The 26,959-nt window shown below is 34.4% G+C and overlaps 1 protein-coding gene across 1 annotated transcript in view; it reads left to right on the top strand.

Annotated features, from left to right (window-relative positions):
- Positions 1–26,959, top strand: part of LOC150100847 (voltage-dependent calcium channel type A subunit alpha-1-like) — a 1,659,894-nt gene that overhangs the window by 288,683 nt on the left and 1,344,252 nt on the right. The window contains exons 5-10 of the mRNA XM_090401918.1: positions 2,975–3,075; positions 10,309–10,464; positions 10,793–11,016; positions 16,176–16,279; positions 17,380–17,495; positions 26,794–26,853. Of these exons, the coding sequence (XP_090258044.1) occupies positions 2,975–3,075; positions 10,309–10,464; positions 10,793–11,016; positions 16,176–16,279; positions 17,380–17,495; positions 26,794–26,853 (761 nt within the window). The remainder of the gene's footprint in view (positions 1–2,974; positions 3,076–10,308; positions 10,465–10,792; positions 11,017–16,175; positions 16,280–17,379; positions 17,496–26,793; positions 26,854–26,959) is intronic.

Genomic DNA, 26,959 nt, shown 5'->3' on the forward strand with positions numbered 1-26,959 from the left:
ACTACTAGAGGCCAGTATCTTATGTCTCTTGATTGCATGTGGTTAGTTTGTTTGTTTTGTGAGAATTACTTGCTAACTGAAGAAATATTGATGGATTTTGTTGCTAAAAGCAGTTTAATTGCTTCATGATTTGAAGTCTGTAAAATAAAGTTACATTAGGAAACTCTTTATGGATAAAACCAAAACAGGCGTTCCCAAATATTCCGCCTTCGTTTTGATTCCTGTAAATTATTAATAACAGTTTTTCCTCTTCTTCCTTTTATAAAAGTAAAAACGAAAGCAGACGTGAAAACTAGCATTATTTCACTTTCTTTTCTTAGTTTGTCTGTTTTATTTTCTGCTGATGATTTAAAATTTTCCTCTGTGTGTATGTGTGTGTCATTATAACCTCGTTTTTTTTTTTTCTTTCTTCTTTCAATCTTCATTTTCTTCTTCATATTTTACGAGTTTTTTTTATTTTATTTTCATGGGATACTTTATGGCAATTCAATATATATATATATATATATATATATATATAACTCACAAATTCAGCAATGTAAAGTGAAGAATTCTCACTGAAATATAGAAGTTACATTCCCCTCTTAAATGGTGGTAATTAAACTAACTTAACTTGTAAGGAAAGTGAGAGGGTTTTTTTTTTTTTTTTTTTTTGGCAAACACTGGTTTCTCCTCCACTGGTGTCTCCTCAGACACATCGGATGATGAACACACGAAGTTGATATACAGAATCTCGATTCATAGCTTAGCTGCCTCAGCATTAATTCTAAATAGCAGTAAATCTCAAATCCGCTCAAACCTAATTAGATATAGACAAAAAAAATGCTATCCCTATCACACTTGTAAGCACAGTTCAGGAAAAAAGTTAGTATTTTTCAATACACATTAAAAGGCCCCTAATTGTAAATTTTTTCCCTAACCTTCCACTACCTTTTTTTTGCCTCAAATCATATTGCTGAATAAGGAATCAATCCGAAAAAGATTGATTAAGACCGAACTATTTTTGTCAGTGTGTGTCATTGTGAAAATCCCAAACTAGATTTTAACCATGACGTTTTCGGATAACAGTTGAAATAGTTCAGTGAGATAGCGTGATATGCCACAAAATACGAAAAATAATGTTGATACATGTTTTCTTACTCAGTTTAGAAATATCCGTAGGTTACAGAAAAGACGACAGTCCTAGAAGATTCCGTGAAATTTTAAATTATGAATATTTCGAAATAGTATCTCTGTTGCATAGAATATTAGTTCCCGATGGCCCTATAACCATAACCAAAATATAAAAACAGAATAATACATAAAATTAATTTTATAAACCGGCATGGTAGAATTTTTCTATTTGAAATATTATTTAAAAAAAAAAACGCTAACAGGGGTGAAATGAATAACACATGTAGCAAATATTACGTACCATTTTATGACTTGGTTCAATTTGGAGTTGGGTAATTTCTGGCGCATAAAGAATTCGAAAGTTCGCCTACTCCATGTTTTTTAGTGACATCCTACATTTAGTAATGTACATATATAACTAGGATATCAAAACCATACCACTGTTAATTTCGAAGACACTGGTCATGTCGATATTATTAACTAAAATTTACATTGCTGTGATTTTGGAATATCATTAATGTGTTGTATTGTATGCTGAATTTGAAATTTCATAAAACATCATGTGAAACATCACTTCGAAATGGAATAAATTTTTCGATATCTTGCTAGATAACTTTTGATATTTTTATACTTATTTTACTCGTATTAGCATTTTGCAAATTGGATTCTGCTGAAATATATTAAAAGAAACACTTGGAGCATTTAGTTCCGAAAAATCGATTTTCAATTTATTTCATTTTAATTATTTTTGAAAATTAAGCAATTATTGTCCGAAAAAAGAAAATTATACGAAATTCAATTTAATATGTTCTGAAAGTGTATATGCATTCACTTGTTACTTAACATTGGTTGCTTGTCCTTCGCTGATATAATATATATATATATATATATATATATATATATATATTATTAAAGTTTAAAGTTTAATTTCGAAATTAAAGTTTAATTTCGGTAATTGGAATCGTAAATAAAATCTGTCGATATTTTAGTTAAAAGTAGACAGTTTTTAATACTTAAATTATTTAAATGCAAAGTTATATGTTAGCTGTCTAAGCATTAATTCTAACTAGCAGTAAATCTCAAATCTTTCCCAAACCTAATTAGGAATTAGACATAGTCACAAAAGAATGATATCAATATAACTGTAAGCGCAGGTAAAAAAAAAAGTCGGAATTTTTAAATACACATTAAAAATACCTAATTATACCTTTCTATCAAATATATCAAATATTATATCAAATATCTAAAACATTTTGCATGCAATCGAAAACACGAAAATGCTGTGTGCTATTAAAATGAATGAATTCACTCAAGAGTGCCAGTCTTTATCAAAGCAGCAACTATTCTCAGATTATAAAACAGTTATTCCAGGAGACCATAAGCAGATCGCAAGTTGGACATGAAAATCATATTTTTACAATTCTCTCGGATGATTTCCATATCTGTAATAATCTCGTTTGGAAAACATTAACCTATTTTTTTTCTTGCATTCAATTTATCTTTTGCAGGGTAATTTTCTAGTTAACCAAAGACAAACGCAGAAAGGGGGGGGATGCATTTCGGTAAGTAAGCGAATGCAAAAGATTGCCTCACGGTGTTTACTTATCCTTTCCATACTAAAAGAAATCAGTTACAGTAGTTAGTGTTCCAGTAGTTCCACCTCATGGATGGAAATCTTCAGTTGCTGAACGTACCACTGATGAATTTCTGAAGCGTGTAAAATGTGTGATGACCACAAAGGTGTTTCGTGTCTTTTAGTACTGTATAATAGTTCTTTTTCCCGCATGAGTAGTTGTAGTCCCATATCTGTCTCCCTAGTAGTGTAGATACCTGTAGCCTAGATCTTTCTCCCATCTTCCAGGTTCATAACATTCATTGTCCCGCAAGACATAGATGTAGATTTGAGAACACTACGTGCCATAAGGGTCCTGCGGCCTTTGAAGCTGGTTTCAGGAATACCAAGTAAGTAGATTTTTCTTTCTTTCTTTCTTTTTTTTTTTTTTTTATCCTCAACGGACACTTTCACGTGTGTGTCATTCGATCTCTTTTGTATTATTTCATTTATGAAATTCTTTGTAGGACTGTATTTTTTTTTAATTTATATCAAATTAAATTAATTTTATGTTCTCTTTGCCCACTTCCCTTTCCTGCTTTGTTTCTTTCGTTGTGTAGGTACGTACACTTCTTTATCCTTTTTTTTTCTTTCTTTTTTGTTTGCTTTTATTTTCCCTTTCAGCTTTTTTTTTCTCCCCTTCTTATTCTGAGTTCAACGTGAAATACAAGGTAGCTATAAAGCGCAATCAGTGCATATTATGCCATTAATCCAGAATTCGTTATTGCTTTAAAACTATATTTTAATAAGAAAGACGGCTGTTGAAAGTATCTTGTTTGTTGATACTGCTCTCCATTAAAGTAACACTGAAAAGTCTTCAATGTTTAACAAACTGCTTTATGACGACATCTGAATGCTGAACGTGCGTTGATCATAAAACTTACTTAAGTTTTCAAAAGCGCTCAGTTCGGCTTTGTGGGATCTCATCAAGAAGTTTTGCTGGGAAGTTATATATTGTAGCGTGTGTATAACCTAAATAACATAGCCAAGCTGATGGACTTCTCCCACATCGAGGATAAGCCGCGTTTAGTATTGCTACAGAAATGTTCCTGCTAACGGCAACCATAATTTCTGAAAATAATTTAAATTTCAACGAAAGAAAATTCATCAGTCATTTTTTAAATAATTAAATCGCTGTATACTCATTAAGTACAAGCTTTTGTTTTACAAAAAGCTTACACTTAATGAGTACACAGGTAAAATCCAATGTGTCGATTTTTCATTTTTGGTATGTGTCTGTTTTTCGCTGATGTTATTGCCATAATTAATTTTCTCATCTTACCGTTTTCTTTAAACATTTATTCAGCGATTTTGGAAAATTTTATAGCGATTCTTTGAAAACAGTACTTTTTAGAAGCTACTAATTATGAAATTTGTTTATCATTATGTATCAAATATAGAATACAGACATGATTCGAGAACCTAATAAGACGAATAGCTTATCGAGAATAACAACATTAACAGGTTGCCGACCTGGTTGGCTGAATGAATAACGCCTCCGCTCTCCAGCTCCAGGTCGTGCATTATTATTATTATTCCACTGCAGGTTTGCGAATGTGTTTAAGTGGGGGTAGTAGTAGAAGAGCATGAAAAAGAATTACGTTTCATCTCAAGTGCAGGGTTGTTGGATTATCAAATCCATAGCCCACCCACAATACTAAAATGCTTTACAACGTTTCGGGTGTGGGATTTACATAAGAAAGGCAAATATACAAACATTATTGAACAAATACACATAATTTTCTTCTTTTTTTTTTTCAGTTAATTTTCGGTATTGAGACCTCATGTTTCCTACCCAATAAAATAATTTTTATTTATTTATTTTTTATTTAAAATTTATTTTATTGTTTAATAAAATAAACAATATAATGCAAGTTTCGTAAGTCGTCGCACTTGCATCATCAGGGGTACCCAAAGTTATAAAAAAGGACTAGAAAAAATTAATTACACAGATTTGATGTTATCATAACTTCACAATTAGTACATACAAACAAGTGACCAGAAGAAAAAAACTGTTATATTAATTACGCTATACGCTTTAGCCAGGGCCGATTTAAACTTGCTGAGGCCCTAGCTATACAAAACCCAGAGGCCTCCTACTGTTTTAAATTACATCAGCTGGTCTTTTTGTTTTTTTTATTTGAGGCCCTAAGCTGTAGCTTTTTTAGCTTATACGTAAATCCGGCACTGGCTTTGGCACAATGTTAGTTGTTGCATTGACTTTTTGTGACATAGCGCGTCTTATCCCAAGTCCACGGTTGTTAGATTTTTGATGAAAGCAGACCAGACTTGGTGTAGGAGCCTTGACTTCTTTAAACGTTCTTGTAAAACAGTTATGAACAACATGTAGCATTTCTGTTTCTTGCCAAACTATTTGGTGGCCTGTGTTTGTTGTATAGAAGGTTCATCTTGATTTATGCTATCTTCTTCTTTCAACGTCTTTTACGTGTTCAGACATGATGATCTCCCCGTCAGGCCTACATATCAAATGTCACAAGGGCAGTGAATTTCGTAAACTCCTGATTTTTTCATGGGAGGATGTAGAGGTTTAAGTGAATGTAAGAACCTGGAGATCTTACATCAGCAAAAGTCACATTAACGTTGTAATCACTAAACAGCGTTGGCACTCTGTAACATTCTTGATGTAACTAAACGTAATTGGATTCTTGAAATCTTGTTTATGTAAAAGGAGCTGTCGGAGGCGTATTAAGAATTTTGTTGATCGTCTTCGATTCTTACCCATTGAAGACAAGAGTATTGCTCAGGTTGCGTAGTTCTTCATTACGCAATGGAAAGATTAACATAATAAAATAAATATACGAAAAAATGCAGAAATTAATATTGAGATACGTGTACAGGAAAGGTAAAATTATCTCTGTTCATACATTGCTTGCGTTTATATCAGTCTTCATTTGTATCACATGGATTTCATTAATTTTCAAAAGTATCCCAGTGTTTACAAAAATGTGCTGTTCCTGCGGCAAACATAGAGCAAATAGTAGAAGTTATAAAATCCATTCAGAGAACATCTTAACGATGAGAGAAATGAAAAGCACAGTTTAACTGTACAGGTCACATCTGTCATTATCATTTCAGGTATCATCTGCGGTTAACAGTGCCTTCCTTAGAAGAAAAATTCTCACTAAAACTGTTTTAAACAATCTATTAAGATTATTCGCTCACATGGCACTCTTAATAGGAATCGAGATTTTAGTTTATATAACGGGTGGAAGTTACTAATTGGATCTTGCAGTATTTCGAATTTAACGTCTTGCCATTGATTGTTGGAAGCTTACATACTCGTACATAATGAAGGCAGTGTAATACATGCATCATATGAAACACGAGAACATAACGCCTCCCTTTCTTGTTAAAAGCTTGGTACTGCATCCTTTATATCAACTTCTCATCGCATTTCTTTTTTTTTTTTTTTAATATTATTATCCTGAAGTTACCAGTTACGGAAGATAGCAAAACATGTCGCTATTCTATATCTGATATATAACGACAAAGTTTTTGTTAATTAGTTCTTTCAAGTTTATACGGTGTTTGTTGTGAAATATCATCAGCAGTTTTTTCTCTCTGTAAAGATGTCTTTCCGATCAAAAGCTACTATTAGTATAAAATTTCAGATAAATGTTTTATAACGATACTCATTAGAAATTGTTTGTGATTATTATCGTATACTTCGTTTTCAGTTGAGATATCTGGTCGCTACTTTCTATTCAGTTTGTCACATTAATTGCATGATTTCTTTTCCTTTTCATAATAAAGTCTTCACCAAAATAAATAAATAAATAAATAAATAAATAAATAAAGTAATGTCCATTATTCCCCCAAAAGAGTAGAAGAAACTGTTTTAGTCCTAATTTTTATGGAAATCAGTAGCCAGCAGGCCCTATCCATAGTCGCCACGATTTTTGAATTCATAGTCGTTGTGTGTTTTGGAGAATTAAATGATAGGGAAGGCAGCGAGATGTGTTTATCGGAATACAGTGGAGTGCCCTCCCACGACGAGACCTTGGACTACTAGGAGGTGTACGAGGGTGGTCTGAAAAGTTCTCGGCCTAACAATGAAAAAACGAATTTATAATTTCAAAATGATTTTTATTTTTTAACATAATCTCTCTTAAGACTAATACGTTTATTCCAGCGTCATTATCCCCTCACTGTAGTGGATCTCAGTAATATCTGCAAAATACCCCTCTACAGCTGCAATCACCTCTTGATTCGAAGAAAAACGCTGACCAGCGAGGAAGAGTTTTAGTTTTGGGAAGAGATAGAAGTCAGAGGGAGCCAAATCTGGGGAATAGGGTGGATGTTCCAACAATTTATAGTGCAGATCTCTTAATTTTCTCATTACCAAAACACCTTTGTGGGCAGGTGCATTGTCCTGATGAAAGATGATTTTTTTTCTTCTGCAAACCGGGTTTTTTCTCACGAATTTTTTCATCTAGTCTGGTTTAAAATATCGGAATGATATTTCCCGATTATTGTTTTACTCTTTTCAAGATAATTAATAAAAAAATGCCTTTAGCATCCCAAAACACAGATGGCATGACTTTTCCCTGATGGAACCGACTTTGTCTTCTTTGGCGCTGAACAACTGGCTTCTGTCCACTGTTTTGACTGCTGTTTGGATTCTGGTGTTTTGTGGTGAATCCAACTGTTCAGAGATTTTCATGCGAATGCGTTTTTGATCTGCTGTAAGAAGGGCGCAGCCATCTTGTGCAAAGCATTTTCATTTGCAATTCTTCATGCAAAATATATATTCTACACGTTCTTTTGAAAGCCTATAGTCTCAGCAGTTTCACGCACTTTGACTCGCCGGTCATCCAATACCATATCGTGCACTTGATCAATGATTTCTGATGTTGTTACACTCTTTGGATGTCCTTCACGTGGATCATCTTCAAGGCTGGTACGGTTACTCAACTCGGCAGCCCATTTTTTAATTGTTGAAAACGAAAGAGAAGAGTGCCCATAAACTTTTATGAACTTCGAACGAATTTCTTTTGGCATCGAACCTTCTTTTACGAAGAATTTTATACCCACACGATACTCAATTTTATCCATTTCAAGGGATCCAGACAACACTTTTGCTTCAGACAGCTGTATAAAACAAACTACTTGATAGAATGACTTGCAGTTTCACATGGATGCTTATGACAGATGTACCAATTTGGTAAAAAAAATCTTGTCGATAGTGTTGCTCAGTGCTTTGCTTAGAAGAAATTTTCATGCACATAGTTTCAAAGGATCTAGTGAAGTTATCCTAAGGAATAGCAAATTGTCTCAAGAATAATAAATTGGCAATACACACAGTGGATATATATATATATATATATATATTCCAACTTAATTTCAACATTGTTTTTTTTATTCGTTTTATATTCTTATATCTTTTCTTTTCTTCCTTTGTGGGTTTCCATTTGCTGTCTTAATTCCTCTTTCATTCTTCTTTCTTTTGTTCCTTTACACATAGAAGAGGACCGTATTATATGAAAAATTTCCTTTCGTGCGTATGTTTTTCATATTCTTGAAAGTTATGAAATTGTATTTCTTTTTTTTCATTTGCTATTTTCATTCCATTGCCGGTTCAAACTTTCTTTTTTCCCCCTTACACGTAAACTCTCTCTCTCTCTCTTTCTCTCTCTCTCTGTTTTCCTCTTCTCTATATTTTTATTTCTCTCTTTACATTCGTAAAGTTTTTAAAACTTTAGTAATAGTTTCATTTATTAATGAAATGTAATGAAAAATAATATGTCGTCATTTTAATATATGAAATATATTTAATATCAGTGAATTTAATCTGCAGAATAGTATTATGTAAATACTATGTGTATAACTTAGTAATTCTTTTAGGATAGATTTTCACATTTCTATGAGAAGTTCTATACGAATTATCTCGAAACTGTATTTAAAAAAAAAAAAACGGTGAACGGAAATAAAAAGCTGCTTTTATAGATGCTCTTAAAAAATTGATTTCATTCATTCATTTGCCGTTTCTCTTCCGGTGCTGCGACCATGGTTTTCTACTCATTACTATCTTGTGCATATCTAAAGATATGTGTGATACTGTTGCCTATCCAGTATTCAGTGTCCTTCATATAGTGATATCTTGGTCGGCCTTTTCCCTCTTCTTCCCTTTATTTTTCCTTTGATGGTCATATTATTCAGCCCTCCTTCTCTTAGCATATCATAAGAATTTCATTTTTGTCTTCTTGATCTCATTAAATGTTTTTTTTTTTAATTTGCTCTATCAAGTACGTTTTATGTTAAGCTCTTTCTTTCCAGCTAATCTGCACCATTCTTCTAAGTAACATCTCCAGAGCTATCAGTCTTTTATCCATTTCTTTTCAGCACTCCATGTTTCTGAGATGTATACATTAATGAAGCATATACATTGCAAGTCAACAACAGTGGTATTCTTGTATTTATATTGATTTTTCTGTTGGTACGTCTTTGTTTTTTTTTTTTAAGAAAGGCTGTTTTGACTATTTGTATTCTATTTTTTTATTTCAATTCTTCCATCATCAGTGATTAGACTTCATTCTCAGTGATTGGTACTGTGTCGTCTGCATATCTCAGGTTATTTACAATGGAAATTCGATGTAAAAACAAATAAAATGATGGAAAGACTTTTTAACGGACCACACCATGCTTGTTTTGTGAACAGGATTGTTCTAAGTGAAATTCAAGAAATAAGGAAAAACGAATATTTTGCCAGACTCTTTCCAAGCATGTTATGGGATTCCTTTGGGCTCTAGTGAGGTGATAAGAAGACACACCTTCCCATATTTAAAAACTTTTACCAACAACTAGCAGTAGTCAAGTAATATTAAAATGATTCTTAGGCATAAAATTCAGATTTTAATAGAAAAAAAAAAATTGAATTTAATATCAAAATATATTGTATCAAAACAGCAGCTTTACTTGATATCTGTCAGCGAAAATTCCTAGTCGATTTGTTGAGTGCTTTATCACCATGAATAAGAATACCAATTTTTACAGATAGCTGAAAATAATGCCGGTGCTTCATTAAACTTCTGCTTAAGCCAACCAACATTTTTTTAGGTGAAATCTCTTTGTAATGAATAGCTTTAAGGTGTTTACAATCACTCACATCTATCTAGTGGCGAGATTCATGTAAACCTGAGAGATTATACATCATAGGTTGTACTGGTTGTCACGTAATGATCTATGGACCGTAGACAACTTTGACAGCATCAAGACAATAAGTCACTGGTAACAGATTATCTTGTGACATGTTGTGAACAGGATGTCAGCTGCTCGGTCGAGTTCTCTGATTCTAGCTGGAATGAAAATTGTATTCAATAGGCTTGGAAAAGTTTCCAAAATATGTTGGGAAAGGAAGATAAATTTTCTTCCCAGAGTGCATTAGGCTTTAGTTTAGATACCTTTCCTCTGGTTAAGTGACTTCGGAAATAAAGTTAGATTCAGTTGAGCTTACCATTTTAAATCCAAAACTAAAGGATATACTGCATGAATCTGGGTGGGTGGATGAATGTTTTTTACACTTTTGTATGTGCATATTTTAATATAAATATATGGCTTCTTAGGTTTACAGGTAGTCCTGAAGTCCATCATCAAAGCAATGGCCCCCTTACTCCAAATTGGCCTTCTGGTGCTGTTTGCTATCGTTATCTTTGCTATAATTGGCCTTGAGTTCTACAGCGGTGCTCTCCATAAAACCTGTTATAGTATGGTAGCCAGAAGTAAGTATTGTTAATGAGATTTCCTTGGTTATTATTTATTTTTTGTCAAGATCAAGTGATTGTGAAAAAAAAAAAAAAAAAGACAAATTTTACTCAAAGGTCCTGGCATAAGCAATATTGACCTCTTTTATGTGATTGGTTATGCAAGGAACTTTGACTGTGGTTTAATTCTAGTTCTTTACTCTAGCTATGTGTGTTGTTTGTATAAGTAATTTACTTCCCGAGCTATTAATTTGAGGCCATAAATATCTTGACGATTTACCCCCAGATTATTATGATTCCTTAGTTATAATTATCTTAATTTCATTTGCTATTGCATTTATTCCAGCGGAAATTATACCTGAAGGGGAACAAGAAACGCCCTGTTACAACACGCAGGATCCATTGACAGCCCCAGCAGGTGCATACGTATGTGATCCAGACAATGCCATTTGTCATGAAGGATGGATAGGGCCTAATTTTGGCATCACCAGTTTTGATAATATCTTTTTTGCCATGCTGACGGTATTCCAGTGTATAACAATGGAAGGCTGGACAGCTATTTTATACTGGGTGAGTAGCAGAATTAGAGTTATTTAATTGTTAAATTAATTAGGAATGCATGAAGAAAACTTCTGTCTGCATTATATGTAATTATATACTACTTCCACATAAGATTAAAATTATAATGCAAAATGAAACTAGTTCGTATTATGGAAAATGAATGCGAACTTCCATCAGTGGAATATAACTCATAAAAATAATTTTCATTTAATATAATTTCATAATTAAAAAAATAATAAACTGAATAAAGTTATCAAAGGTTTATCAAAGTAAGCCCTTGTAGTCCATTAATTATTCTACCATGGCTCTTTGTTTCGATTGGTCTACCAAACACAATGCATAATATGAAATTATATTATTGATAAGGTACTCATCTATGGCTGGTATCTGTACTATTCCATCAGTTAGCAGAATTTACTGACAATATACCATGAACGAAATCTCATCTTTTGCATTTGGGAGAGACACCTCAGCCATAGATGAGTAAATTTTCAGTGGTATAATTTTAAATTACACCTGGCATTTTACACCTGAAATAAAATTAATAAAATAATCAGAAATAAAATAGTTTGGTTCCTCATAAAATAATGGTTTATTTGTTTGGTTATCATTAAAAATTAAGAGAGATTATGAAAAACAATCAACAGAAAACATATTTTAAGAAATCTATTTTAGGTGATTTTCACAAAGAGCTTAAGGTGCCTATTAGATGTTTTAAATACAAGTAGTTGTTGCAGCATTAATTGGATAGATTTTTTATTCAAATTCAGTATTTGGAATCCATATGACACTTGGTTAGGTAATCTGAACTTCTGGTTCACTAGAATCATTTTAGAGACAAATTTTCACCAAATGTTTCAAATGGCAAGTTAGAATTTGAGCAAAATTTTTCATCAAATTCCATCTTGCCATTATTCAGCTCATTTAACTCATAAAACTCATTTATTATTATTATATTATGATTCAGGTCTCCGTGGAGGCCCATCCTAGAAAATGCAGAGTCTGTCATACCACTCCTTGAACTCATTGACTATTTGTGCTCTCACCACTCTTTCAGGCAATTCACTCCATGGTTCAACCACCCTCCATGCAAAGAAACCACTCTTCACCCTCTCTCTCACAACTTTCTTTCGTAACTTTCCAGGGATGGCCACTTGTCCTCGCCCCTTCCCTCTGTTCCACCAACCAAAAGAACTAAAAACTCCCCAGTGCCGACCCTGTAACCACCTCTCAATAGTTTAAATGTCTTGATCATATCACCTCTCCTTCTATCCACCAAACTTTGTAGTCCACATTCCCCCAGCCTGTTTTCATAACTAACATTTAGAGACAAATTTTCATCAACTGTTTCAAAATTACACAAAGTAATAGCTGCACAAAATGCATTTATGAAATGAAATAAAACTAAACCTTTTATTTCATTTCATGAACATCTGTTTTTGGCTCAATCTTGCACAGAGCAGTGGTCCAGATGTTTTTACAATGCACACCCTTTGCTTAAAAATGTGTATTTATGGATGTAAATTATTTAGATTTTGAAGCATTATTGATGTTCTGAATCTGTTTTTTTTAATTTTATTTTATCTTCAAGCAGCATCATATCAAACTGTTTTCCAATTTGATTAACCTGGCATTAGTAAGGTGGGGTGTCACAGACTCCAAAGATATAGAAAGAAATAACTGTAACACTGCCACCTTACTAATGCCAGGTTAAGAAGTATTTTGGTTGTGTAGAAAAATCAACAGGACAGTAATTGAATTTATTATTATTATGGGATATCCTAAGGAGATATCATGGGAGGATCCTATACTCTATTATTTAATCTTCAACACAGTTCACTGCCTCTACTACTCAGTCCTCCAGCTATACATAATAACACCACTATGACCACACAACCCCATATGCTTCCCACCAACAAAAGTATATTTTATTTGTAAATTGTGTATGTTCTCATGGCTGATTTATGGAATAAAAAAACCCCAAGATTCTGGGAGATGTTGTCAATAATATGAGTCTGGCTTCTTATTCAGGTGTTTTGCTTCTTATCTTTTAATGTGATGCCTAGCATCAACCTGTCCATTTTTCTTTGAGTTGTTGCTAGTTTATTTGCCAGTGCTTTTGTTAGAGACCAAGTTTCACAACCATATGTGATGACAGGAAGTATACACTGGTTAAATGTCTTCCTTTTTAAACAGAGTCAGACATCATTGTTTTGAAAAATGCTTTTCAGTTTTCAGAATGCACTCCAGGCAAGTTGAACTCTTCTATTTATTTACTTTTGGAGTCCATAGTTTAGATCAGTGAGATAACCTAAGTACGAGGGTGGTCTAAAAAGTTCTCAGTCTAAGGATTTCAAAAATATTTTTATTTTTCAACATAATCTCCCTTAAGACTAATACATTTATTCCAGCGATGCTCCAGCACCATTATCCCATCACTGTAGTGGTTCTCAATAAGATCTGCAAAATACCCCTCTACAGCTGCAATCACCTCTCATTCGAAGAAAAATGCTGACCAGCAAGGAAGAGTTTTTGGGAAGAGATAGAAGTCAGAGGGAGCCAAATCTGGGGAATAGGGTGGATGTTCCAACAATTCATAGTGTAGATCCCTTAATTTTCCCATTGCCAAAACACCTTTTTGAGCAAGTGCATTGTCTTGATGAAAGATGATTTTTTTCTTCTGCATACTGGGTCTTTTCTCATGAATTTTTTTATCTAGTCTGGTTAAATGATCAGAATAATATTCCATGGTTATTGTTTTACCCTTTTCAAGATAATTAATAAACAAAATGCCTTTAGCATCCCAAAACACCAATGCCATGACCTTTCCTGCTGATGGAACCAACTTTGTCTTCTTTGTGCTGAACAACCGGCTTCTGTCCACTGTTTTGACTGCTGTTTGGATTCTGGTGTGTAATGGTGATTCGAAGTCTCATCCATAGTAATAAATTGATGCACAAAATCGGTTTTATTCTTGTTAAAATACTCTGTTCACAGATTTTCATGTGAATGCATTTTTGATCTGCTGTGAGCAAGCACTGCACCCATCTTGTGCAAAACTTTTTCATTTGCAATTCTTCATGCAAAATGTATCCTACACATTCTTTTGAAATGCCTATAGTCTCTACAATTTCATACACTTTGACTCACCAATCATCGTGCACTTGATCAATGATTTCTGGTGTTGTTACACTTTTTGGACGTCCTTCACGTGGATCATCTTCAAGACTGGTACGACCATATTTAAACTCTGCATTTCTTAATTGTCGAAAATGAAGGAGAAGCGTGCCCATAAACTTTTATGAACCTTGAATGAATTTCTTTTGACATTTATCCAATTTTATCCATTTCAAGGGATACAGACAACACTTTTGCTTCAGACGCTGTATAAAACAAACTTCTTGATAGAATGACTTACAATTTCACATAGTTGCTTATGACAGATGTACCAACTTAGAAAAAGAAAATTGTGCCAATAGTGTTGCCATCTATGGTTGAGGCCGAGAACTTTTCAGACCACCCTCATATGTATATGAAGAGACTCTTTCCAAGAAATTGTTTTCTGTTATTATATTTTTTGGTGTTACAAAATGATTAAACATGATTTTAGTTTTTTCTCTTTTTATTTTTAGACTGACTTTTCTGCTTTCATGATATAGGTATTCTATCATTATATGAAGGTCTTCTGGAGTGTTTGCAAAAATTATGATATCATCTGCATATCTTAGATGTGTTAAGTTTCTGTTATTAATTTTTATATCAAGGTTTGTCCAGTTTATATTATTAAATATTTCTTGAAGGACTGCTGTAAAGATTTTGGGTGATAGATTCTCCTTGTTGGACACCTTTTTCAATTGATATTTTATTGCTACTCATGTGAAGTTGGATTGTTGCTGTTGCAGTGTGGTATATTTTCTGGAGGAAGAGGTCCACATATTCTCTAGGAACCCCCTGAATCTGCTTTGATTATTGCATTAGTTTTGATGGAATCAAATGCTTTTTCATAACCAATAAAGGCTAAACAGAGAGTCAGTTGGTTTTCTTCTGCTTTTTCTATTATTTGTTTTACTCCATGAATATGATCAATTGTGTTAATGTGTGGATATATATAATAATAATAAAGTTGTATATGAGTGATGTGAGATTTAAGGTGACCAGTAGTGTACCACAGGTATCTGTTCTTGGTCCATTTTTATTCAAGCTTTACATTAATGACATTGGGAAAGATTTGACAGGTGACATACAACTGCTTTCTGATGATGCAAAGACAAGCAGGGTAATCAGGAATGCAGCTGATATGGCACTTGCAGAATAATTTGAATAGGCTGGAATCATGGGCATGTGAATATGGCTGTCAGTTCAATAAATATAAAGTCATGCACTTTGGTGTAATGAAATATCCAATGTCATATCATATTGGTGGAATTATGCTAGAAGAAATTGATTAGGCTGTGGATTGATCTTGGAGTTTTAGTAGATAGTAAGTTGAAGTTCATATAGCAAAGCTTGTAAATACAATTCAATGGATAATTACAATTCTGAAACATACCTTAACAAATAAAGCTATGAAAGTAATTTTGCCTCTTGACAAGGTTTAGATACAACCTCACTTGGACTATTGTGTGCAGGTCTGGTCTCTGGTTTCTCTGATCATGCTGTGTGGAAAGAGATTGCAAAGAAGAGTGTTAAAGATGATATTGAGATATTGTGGAATATGGATTATCAAGATAAATTGAGAATTTGTGGACTGCAGACACTAGCAAACAGAAGAAAGAGGGATGGCATGTCATTTTATGGAGGGTGTGGAGAGGATGAGAGGGCATCCCTGGAAATTAAGAATGAATACAATGAAAAAGGGGTGAGAGCTAGATTTTTCTCTGTAGAGTGGTGTGTAATTGGAATGATTGCCTTTGAAGGTGGTAAGGATAGGTAGCATGAATGAATTCAAGCAAAGTTATGATCTGGAGTTGGTGATATGTGGCCTCCCTTGATGAGTCCCTGACTTCTTGGAGGTCTCTCTCTCTTAATGATGATGTTGATAATAATAATAATAATAAAATTCCCTGCTAATAAAGTTTAGATACTCTCATATTCATTATTGTTGCTGAAAATATTCAAGATGTTGGAAATAGTTAACTTAGTAAGGTGTAGATTTTCTCCCTTTACAGACAAATGATGCTCTAGGCAGTACATTCAACTGGATTTATTTTGTACCTCTCATTATCCTCGGGTCATTTTTCATGCTCAACTTAGTTCTTGGTGTTCTCAGTGGGTAAGTAATTTTCATTATATACTGACAAAATATATATTATATTTCATTAATTAGAATATGCACTTCCTTTTAAGTATGTCTTAATTCTAGAACAAGACCGAATAATTTGCCCTTAGAGGTAGTGAGTGCATCTAGTGTAAATGAATTTAAGGGAAGGTATGATAGCTGGTTTGGGTAATTTCCAGCCTCCCTCGATGAGTTCTTGACTCCCTGGAGGTCTCAGATAATAATAATAATAATAATAATAATAATAATATAAACTGAAAATGAAACTATCAGTTTCATTAAACTGTCAGTTTCATAATAAAATATAAAATTAATATGAACAGAAAAAAATTTAGCCCACCTACAGTACTAATGTATTTTAGGTTTACAACCTTTTGTGGAAATCAGGCAGTCTACCACTTTCCAAAAGTTAGAAGCTGGCTCACTCCCTTTTGGAGAATAAAAAAGCAATAGAGAATTTTATCCACAAAGTGAAAGGAAATATTATAAAATAAAAAAAAAGAGTAGGAAATGAAATCATATGAAATTGTTTACTAGTTATTATTTAATATTGCTGTTTTTTTTTTCACTCTATTCTATCCTTTTTTTTTTTTACATTACTACCACCCACGAAAGGTTGTAAACCTAAAATACATTAGTACTGTAGGTGGGCTACATTTTTTTCTGTTTATATTAATTTTATATTTTATTATGTTTGCATAATCTATAAACTCTGCTCTAGAGACTGAATATGGAACCTTTTAAAAGCCACTTCAGATCTCCAATAATCAAGATGGTGGCCTTACATTGTGTGATGAATTCATCTCCCACTTAAAGACAATCACAAACATTCATGTCAAAGTCCAGAAGCTACAACCAAGAGACTTGCAGCCTCTTGGTTGGAGAGCAGATATGATTTGACTAAATAACTAATGACTAATCTAGATAAATCATGCTGGTTGAATTGGATCAGCTGCCAAATTAAATATAGACATATCTATTTACACAATTTCTTTATTTTTCAGTGTTTGACTTTATCTTAAAAAAAAAATTTGTAAAATCATCATATAGACATTTAATTGATTTATGCATTCTGTTTTATTTTTATTTTTCAGAGAATTTGCAAAAGAAAGGGAAAGAGTTGAGAATAGGCAAGAATTTTTGAAATTAAGAAGGCAGCAACAGTTAGAACGAGAGTTGAATGGTTATGTAGAATGGATATGTAAAGCTGGTAAGTAAATTGGAATGTATCTAACAGAAACTGTTTACTGCTGTATTCCTTATGATAACTGAAATATAAACATCATATAAATTCTTCATATGCTATTCTAGTATAGTTTTCATTTACTTAATTTATTTTAAGCTAAATTAAATAGTATAATAAATGGGATAAATAATAAGTAAATAAATGAGATAGTATTTTGTTATAATATGGAAAATATGATTCTGCATTGATTTAGATCTCTATAATCCCTCTAGGTGAAGTCTCATCACCGCTCTCGCTGATGAGACTTTAGTAAAGGTTAAAACTGGTCTGGGTAGTGGCCCTTTCTATAATACATAGCAATATATATCTGAAAGGGGGGGGGTGGAGGGACACACTTGGGATACTGAGGCAATTTGATAAGAAGTTATGATAATCACTGTGAAGGAATCGAGATAGAAATGTATAACTTACACATTATTCTACATATTCCCCATGAAGTGTCACTTGTTACAATGCTGCTGCATCATTTGCAATCCTCTGAGAAAAAAGTCTTTCCCTTGTTCCACAAACCAGTCATTTTTGTTCTAGGTGTTTATCAGAAGAACTTTTCAGTCTTCTTCCCTCATATTATTATTATTATTATTATTATTATTATTATACACCTCCAGGGAGTCCAAAGACTCATCGAGGGATAGTGTGCCAACAGCATCGAACGATTGGTCCCCTTCTAACTACTAACCGCGCTCAAACTTACTTAACTGAGCCATTAGTAGCAGAGGCTCTACCAATCGACCAACCTTTAATAGCTGTGAAGATACTTTGTACACAAAGTTCTGTTTGTGCATGCTGTGATAAGAGTTGAAAACAAGGATACAACTGGTGTCCTGATCGCCTTTCTCCTTGTAAATTCTCCATAACATTTTCTTTTTTTGCAAATCAAGCTTGATGCTACTGCTCATCCATCTAATACCTGCCTTGTTTGACCTCCTGACCATAGAGACACAATCTGATATTGCTTTTTTTGGAGGTGGCACTAGTGTCCTTGGTAAATGTGGCGGTCGTGTTTCGCTAATCTAGAAAACGTGTTTTTAAAGTTAAATATAGTGTGGCTTTTTGTCACAAATTGTGCTGCAGTTGTGCGTCAGTTAGATACAAGTGTCCTTCAGTGGTGTTATTGTTTGGAACTGTGTTGTATATATATTGTGTTTTCACTGCCGTTTGTTTCACTATTTCAATGTGTAAAGATGGCGTCCAACAAGAAACGTACGTCAGCGGCGCTCAGGACTTCTACTTCTACATGAAAGGCTGGCTCAGCGTTAGATTTTTCACAATGGATGCATTGCGGAAACTGCTACATGTATGCGCTGAAAAATGTGAAGGATCTGTGGTCGGTCTGGCTAAATGAGAAGAACGAAAATGTTGACGTATGTGAGAAGTGTCAGGATAGGCTGGAGCGTTTAGGAATGGAAGCTGACATTGGGACTGTAGTGGAAGAACTTCAGCGGGAGTTTATGAAAATGAAAAATGACTTTAATCTTCTTCATGAGGAAGTGCTCAGTAAGGAGATACTGGAAGTTAAAGCAGAGTTTAAACAGAGAAATTAGAACTATAGAGATTACTTTAGCTGAAGTAACTAGAACAGGATTACATATCGGTGAGTCTTTGGTGAATAATGCAGTAATAAATAGTATGGGAGTGATTGGGAGTCGACAAAATAAAACCACAAGTGGCCTAGAAGAAACGAGATGTAGTGAGAGTGGGGGGGGGGTAAGTAATAGAGCTTTGCGTAATGAAGCTGGGAGAGTCATGCTGAATAGCGTAGAGAATGAGCCCATGAGTGTGGACTTGAATGAAGTTAAGAGTGGTAAGATATATGGTGATTCTATGATTAAGGGTATGGAGAGTGGTATGCATGAGGAGTGCTTGGCTGATGGGACAATAGAAAGAGTGGCTTTAGCAATAAAGAGAGGGCATGAAGCAGACAAGATGATAGTTATGGTGGGTACGAATGACCTGAGAGGTAGTATAAATCGGGTAGGAAAAGATTTAAAAACATTATTAGATATTGTGAAGAAAAGTGTCAATGGGAGGATAGTGTGTGTGTGTGCTGCCTCGTTTTGACAATTACGAGTTAAGTAGACGAGCAATGATAATAAATGATATGATTGCAAGAATGTGCAAAAAAAGAGATCTGGAATTTGTTGATGTTTGGAGTGTGTTTGAAGGAAAAAGGCAGTTGTATGCTAGAGATGGACTGCATCTTAACATGGAAGGGTGCTGATGGTATTGAGGTGACAAAATCAGATGTAATAGTCGAGTTACTGAGTGATCACTTTTCAAAAGTTATCACCCAAGTGTGGATATCTCTATACCTGTAGCAATACCTAATATGAGAATTGAAGCTAAAGAATCAGAGGTATTAAATATATTGCAAAATTTAAATGCAAACACTGCTGTAGGCTTAGATGGAATATTAGCTCGGGTGTTGCGTGAATGTGCAAATGAATTATCAACCCCTCTTACTTGTGATATTTAATTTAAGTTTGAACTCTGGTATGGTCCCTAGGGAGTGGAAGTTAGGCAAAGTGGTTCCTTTGCATAAGGGTGGCTCTAAAACTGCGGTATTTAATTACAGACCAATCACCATCTCAGGAGTAGTGGTAAAAGTATTGGAATAGTTGGTTAAAGACAAAATTCAAGAATGGGTGGATCAGGATATGATACTCTATAGAGGCCAACATGGTTTTATTAAAGGTAGATCCTGCCTTAGCAATCTATTAACTATTCATAATAGAATAACATCTGAGTTGGACAAAGGAACTGGCTACACAGTGGTACTTCTGGATTTTGCTAAGGCTTTTGACAGGATACCCCATAAAACATTGTTATGCAAATTGGAGCAGAATGGGAATGGATATTAAATTGGTGATATGGATAGGAGAATGGCTCAGGGAGAGATACCATAAGGTGGTGTATGGAGGAGCCGAGTCCAGAATGAGGCAGGTGACCAGTGGTGTGCCTCAGGGCTCTGTGCTTGGGCCAATGTTGTTTAATTTGTATATAAATGATATAGGAAATGGCGTAAAGGGAGATATTCAGTTGTTTGCTGATGATGCAAAGTTGTGTAGTGCAATAAAAAATCAAGCTGATGTTGAAAGTTTGCAGGAGGATTTAAATAAGCTGATAAAATGGGCAAAAGATAATGGATGTCAGTTCAATGTGGAAAAGTGTAAAGTCATGCATTTTGGGATTAAAAGATTACCAGCTGTGTACTACATTGATGGAAAGGTACTCCAAGAGATTGATGAGGCTAGGGACTTAGGGGTATTGGTAGATAGGGAGATGAAGTTCAGAGGACACATTGCTAAGGTGTCCAAGATTGCACATAGGATTACTTGGTTGTTGAGGAACACACTGACATCCAGAGATAAAGAGGTAATTATTCCCTTTATAAAGCATTGATACTTCCACATTTGGATTATTGTGCTCAAGTCTGGTCACCTGGATTCCTTGGAGATGAGGAGGCTGTGGAGAGGGTTCAGAGAAGAGTGACCAAGTTGGTGAGTGATATAAAAAATGCTCCCTACATTGATAGATTGAGAGCTTGTGGATTGCAGAGATTGGTTGATAGGCGAAGAAGAGGGGATATGATAGAACCATTCAAATTACTGAAAGGTTTTTGTAGGATTGATGCAGGGGAAATGTTTCAGCTGTGTGATAGTGATGGAAGAACAAGAGGTCATCTCTGGAAATTAAAGAAGAGTGTGGTTAACAAAGGTGTCAGAACAAGGTTTTTTGCCTGGAGGGTGGTGAATGAGTGGAATTCATTGCCTGACTTAGTTGTGAGCTCTTCATCTGTAAATGAATTCAAGAAGAGATATGACAGATATTGTTTTGCTAGTTTGGGTCTCCCGCGATGAGTCTACTGACTACCCGTAATAATAATAATAATTTCTTGTCAGTATCATTTACTTTGTAACAAGCACAAAACTTGTTACATATATCAAATTAAGACTTTTACTCAGGAATCTTAGAAAACAATGCCAACAATCAGTTGTTGGCATTGTTTCTTATCGAATATGTTGAATCATTTACCATGGATGAGTGATCATACTTTATAAAGTATATTGTGGGTTAGTATGTCAACTTGCATCTGGTATAATTGCCTTCATTTATCTAACTATTCAGTTATCAGATTGGCAAATTGCTCATCTCTTGTGATTGGATAATTGAGGACTTACTGTAATACTTAATGTGCTGGTCAGACTTCTGTGGTTTGGATAAGCGCCTCCATAGTGCAATTAGAAGAATGATGGTATGTTTTGCCATTCGATTGGAAAAGGGCCTAAGTTCAATTCTTGTCATGATGGGAGGAATCTTTATATGGACTTTTTCAATCGAAAGTGAGTTAGCCAATCTTATACGGAGGTAGCAGGGTTTTTTCTTCCGGAAACTCGGGTTTTTCATCCTGCATACAGACAAATCGGCCCTTCAGAACACACGCAATTTACAGACAAAAAAAATACTAGCTGTGGTGGGTGGTAGATGGCGCTGATGTAGATGATTGGTAATAGAGGATTGGTGTAGTGGTGGAGACAGAGAGTTGTACAATAGGTGTCCTCCCCGCGATGAGTCTTCAGACTCCTTGGAGGTGTCACGAATAATAATAAGAAAATTCATGTGAATTCTGGTGCGTAGAGCACATAACTGTTAAAGAGAAAACTGTTATTAGCTGCAAAATTCTTAACTAGTTTCATATATACTGTTATAATATGCTCCTTCAGGAGAGTTACAATAAACAAGATGAAAAAGAGTCATTTACTAATTCAAGTTAACTGTAGTGGAAACAATAGTTAAAAATCATTTAGCTGTAGGACATGATATCTTATTCAAGAGTTATTGTTAAGCCATAATGCATAACATGGATCATATCCAAGATCCATATGCTTGAGATTTTTGAGGAATGAGGTCTAGACTTGATGTTTAGTAATTTTTTGACTTTTATTATGCTGGGTGTTAGGTGGGTACGTTATTTCAGAAATTTCTTTAAACTTTCTGACAAAAGTGTTGTGAAGCATCAAGTACTTGATACTTTTTACTTGCTGTATAGAAGGCTAGTCCAGATTTACATTATCTTTCCTTTTCTTTTCAACAGTTTTGAACTAAGTGAATGTTGGATTTCATAGATCCTAGTTTTTTTAAGATGGGTGTAAAAATCTGGAGATTTTGAATAGAGACCTCCATCCCACATCTCACCACCATCCCAGATAAAAATTAAGAGTAATTAAAACTCTATGAGACAAAGCACTCAGTATCTGTGGTAGTCCATAAAAGATGAATCAAGAACTTAAGCACCTCATTCTTACTCTATTTCAAAAGGGATATAATCATAAGATTACAATGACCATCCTGCAACATCTTTCACAGAGAATTGGCTAATGACCATGAAATCTTAGACTACAGAAGAGCAGTGTATATATCCAACATATAATAGATAAATGTTCTAAAATATTTAGAGACTTAGAACAAGACATAGAAGTATACTTTGTCCCTAAGGTCTCAAAAGACCAGGGATCTATAAAATCCACTCTTTCAGTGGCATTATGTTGTTGCTATATAGGATAAATTGGACCACTCTACAGAGATGTTAAAAAGATGCAAAAAAAGATACAAAGATGTTTAAAAGAAAGCACAAAGCCAGACCGACCTTCCATACAGAAAGTGAAAATCATTAAGTACTTTGGCAGCTAATAGAAATGCTCCACTCAGACCACCACATTTTTGTCAGAAAATTTAAAGAAGATTCTGAAATGTTATACACATCCACATAACGTAATGGAAATTATGTATCCTACATCAAGTCTGGTTCTTTCTCATCAAAAAATCTCAAGCACATGTATTTTGGATACGATGCACATTGTGCATTTATTAATGGTACCTCTTTAATATGATACCATGTGTCTATTTTTACTATTTTTAACTCCAATTCCATTAGCGTTAGCCTTAGTATAATAAACTAGAGATAGAACATGGGTCACATCTGTTGATGATGTAGTGGAAATCTTCAGTGAGTGTATTTCATGTAGGGGGAGGTGGGATAGGAGTAGTGTTAAATAACAGTAGGAAGTAAATAATAGGAAGGAGAACAGAAGACTAACAGTTCAAAAATGGAACGTGTTTAGAATATCAAGTAACTTTTTTTTATATGGCTCCCACCCACAAAAATAAACATATAGTACGTTCATATAATTTTTTCCATTTCTTTCGATTTTTTATATATATTTTTTGGTATTTTTACTTATTTTTTATATAAGTCTGGAAACCTTGCTCTAGAGACCAAACATAGAACTTTTTCAAACCACTTTAGGCTTCCAGTAAGCTGGATGGTGGTGGTCTCACACCAGGAGATGAAATTTGTCTTCCACCCAAAGACTGTCACAAACCCCATGCCCACAGTGACATTCAAACCTATAACCTGTTGGTTGGGGAGTGGATATGCTAACCTTGATGTCTTGATGTTAATAAGACTATGGGACTGGATGGGATATCACCACATATATTACAAGAATGTATGAAAGAGCTGGCATGGGTGCTTGACTTGGTTGTTCAACAAGAGTCTGGCAACAGAAACAGTCCCAAGAGAGAATCCAAATATACACACACACAAGCCTATTCAACTATAGGTTTGTGTGTGTGTGTGTGTGTGTGTGTGTGTGTGTGTGTGTGTGTGTGTGTGTGTGTGTGTGTGTGTGTGTGTGTGTGTGTGTGTGTGTGTGTGTGTGTGTGTGTGTGTGTGTGTGTGTGTGTGTGTGTGTGTGTGTGTGTGTGTGTGTGTGTGTGTGTGTATCAGATGCAGTGGTGAAGATGTCAAAGTGAAGACAAAATACAAACCTGGATTGATGAGAATGGAAATCTTGTGAGAGATCAGCATGGGTTTGTTAATGGAGGTCTTGCTTTAGTAAACTGGTTGCATTTTATAATAGGGTGACTAGTGTATTGGACAGAGGAGATGCTTATACAGTGATTTATCTAGATTTTGCTAAAGCATTTGACAGGGTACCACATGGTAAACCAGGGTATTCTGTTTCTGAGACAACTGTTGTTTAATTTATATATATATATTGATGCTATAGTTGAGGATGTGAGAGGAGATATTCAGTTGTTTATCAATGATGATAAATTAGGAAGTTCTGATGTGATGGTGTAAGAGAATTTGAATACGTTGGTGGAAGTTTATTTTGCACTTGGTTAGACTATAATAAATTTAGTTTAATCCTTTATCCAAGTGTAAGCAAACAAAGTTTGCACCTGAAAATATTTTCAGGACTGAGGTAAGGTGATGCAACACCAGGCAACTCCGAGCAAAGGCGGACCAAGATCTCGTCACTCCTTGTCTCAGTATCTCCCATAATGCAAAGCACATCTCCTTGCGGACATGTATACTGCTATGCATTAAGGGATTGGCCCTTCCCTTAATGCATAGCAGTATACATGTCTGCAAGGAGATGTTTTCAGGCCCAAACTTGTTTGCTTACACTTGGATAAAGGATTAAACTAAATTTATTATTCAATAGGTTGGTGTTTGGGCTGAAAAATGGAGATCACTTCAATGTTGCTAAGTGTAAAAATTATGCGTGTACATGCGAGCACACACACACACATGCACTTTTGATTCTACTTTTTTTTTCTCTTTTTTTTTTTTCACATTGAAGACAAGATGGAATGATACTACTTTACTACTGCTTAATTCATTATTACTAAATTTGCCATTTGAGTTCTGAAGTCTAACTTTGTATTTATAAAGTTAGACATGTGAAGATAAAAAATGAATTCCTGAGAAAATGGATCATATGGATTAATTTAAAAATGAATTTAAGCTAAATTTAAGCAGTTTCGGTAACCATTTTCAACTCAGATATTGGTATTAGACTATAGAAATCATGACTCTATCATTATCTCATACTTTCAAGTTAAATACATTAGTTAAATGTTTCCTATTTAACTTTATAATTATCATTTTTATCACTTAATGTTCATTATAATATTGGCTCTTCATGGCTTTTGGCATCTGTAGATGTTATATATCACATTCTCCAAACTAATATGCTTGTGCAGAATGGCAGGTATGGATGGATGGGTAGGTAAGTGGAACTATCAGTTCAATGTTGGAAGTGTCAGGTTTTGAGATTTGGTAAGCAACGATGGAATACAAAGTATACACTTGGTGGGGAAACTTTAATGGAAGTAGAGGAGATGAGAGATCTAGGAGTAATGGTGGACAAGAACCTGAAATTCAGGGGCCACATTGCACAAGTTGTGATGACATCACATCAGATAATGGCAATGATTCAGAGGACACTGACATGCAAAAATAGGGCGGTTATGATACCATTGTATAAAGCCATGATCAGGCCTTATATGGATTATTGTGCACAGATTTGGTCACCTGGTTTTCATGGTGCTGAGGAAACTGATGTTGGAAACATGTTGGAAAAGGAACAGAGACAATTCACAAAGGAGGTCAGTGGTCTTTGGAATGTGGAGTATGAGGAGACAGATTGAGAGAATGTAAGTTGCAGAGCTTCATGAATAGGAGGAAGAGGGAGGATATGATTGAGACATATAAGCTAGTCAGGGGTTGTTATTGTGTCGACATGAAGGAGATTTTTCATAGAATGGGAGAGGGGAATAGGACAAGAGGTCATCGCTGGAAACTGTATAAGGAGGGTGTGAGCAGAGAGGTGAGGAGTAGGTTTTTTTGCATGGAGAGTGGTTGGTGAGTGGAATGCTTGCTTGAGTGTTGTGGGTGTAGACACATTGAATCAGTTTAAGGCATATGTGGATGATGTGTAATAGTGCACAATAGTGCATACCTCCCATGATGAGTCTCTGACTCCATGGAGGTCAAATGTTAATAATAATATACTTAGTAGTTTTTCCAGCTAAGTGATACTTGACAAACTGCTCAATTACTTACTGAAGCATTTTCAATATATATATATAGAGAGAGAGAGAGAGCCTCATTGTTTATTATTATTATTATTATTATTATTTGACACCTCCAGGGAGTCCAAAGACTCATCGAGGGAGTTGTTGATGATTGAACAAATATGGATTATTTGATTTGTAGAAGCTATAAAAATGATTGAGTATCTTATCAAAATAAAGTATTTTCATAGAATTGCAGAATGGATAAACTCTACGGGAAATGTGAGCTCAAATGTGTTAAGGATTTAAATATCTCCACAAAGTTCATGCACTTGTACACCACACACACACACACACACACATAGCTAAACAATAAAATATTTTTTCTTTGCAGAAGAAGTCATATTGGCTGAGGAACGAACAACAGAAGAGGAAAAAATGCACATTATAGAAGGTAAATCATCATTTTTGTAATTCTTGTGTTTAGAAGAAGAGAAAATGTGAACAAGTGGTCATTTTTAAGTTTTCTGGCACATATGTTTTTATTATCATTGATCAAC

The sequence above is a fragment of the Typopeltis vanoorti genome, chromosome 12, assembly GCF_054136105.1.
Source record: "Typopeltis vanoorti isolate ZY-2024b chromosome 12, IOZ_Tvanoo_1.0, whole genome shotgun sequence".
Classification (NCBI taxonomy): domain Eukaryota; kingdom Metazoa; phylum Arthropoda; class Arachnida; order Uropygi; family Thelyphonidae; genus Typopeltis; species Typopeltis vanoorti.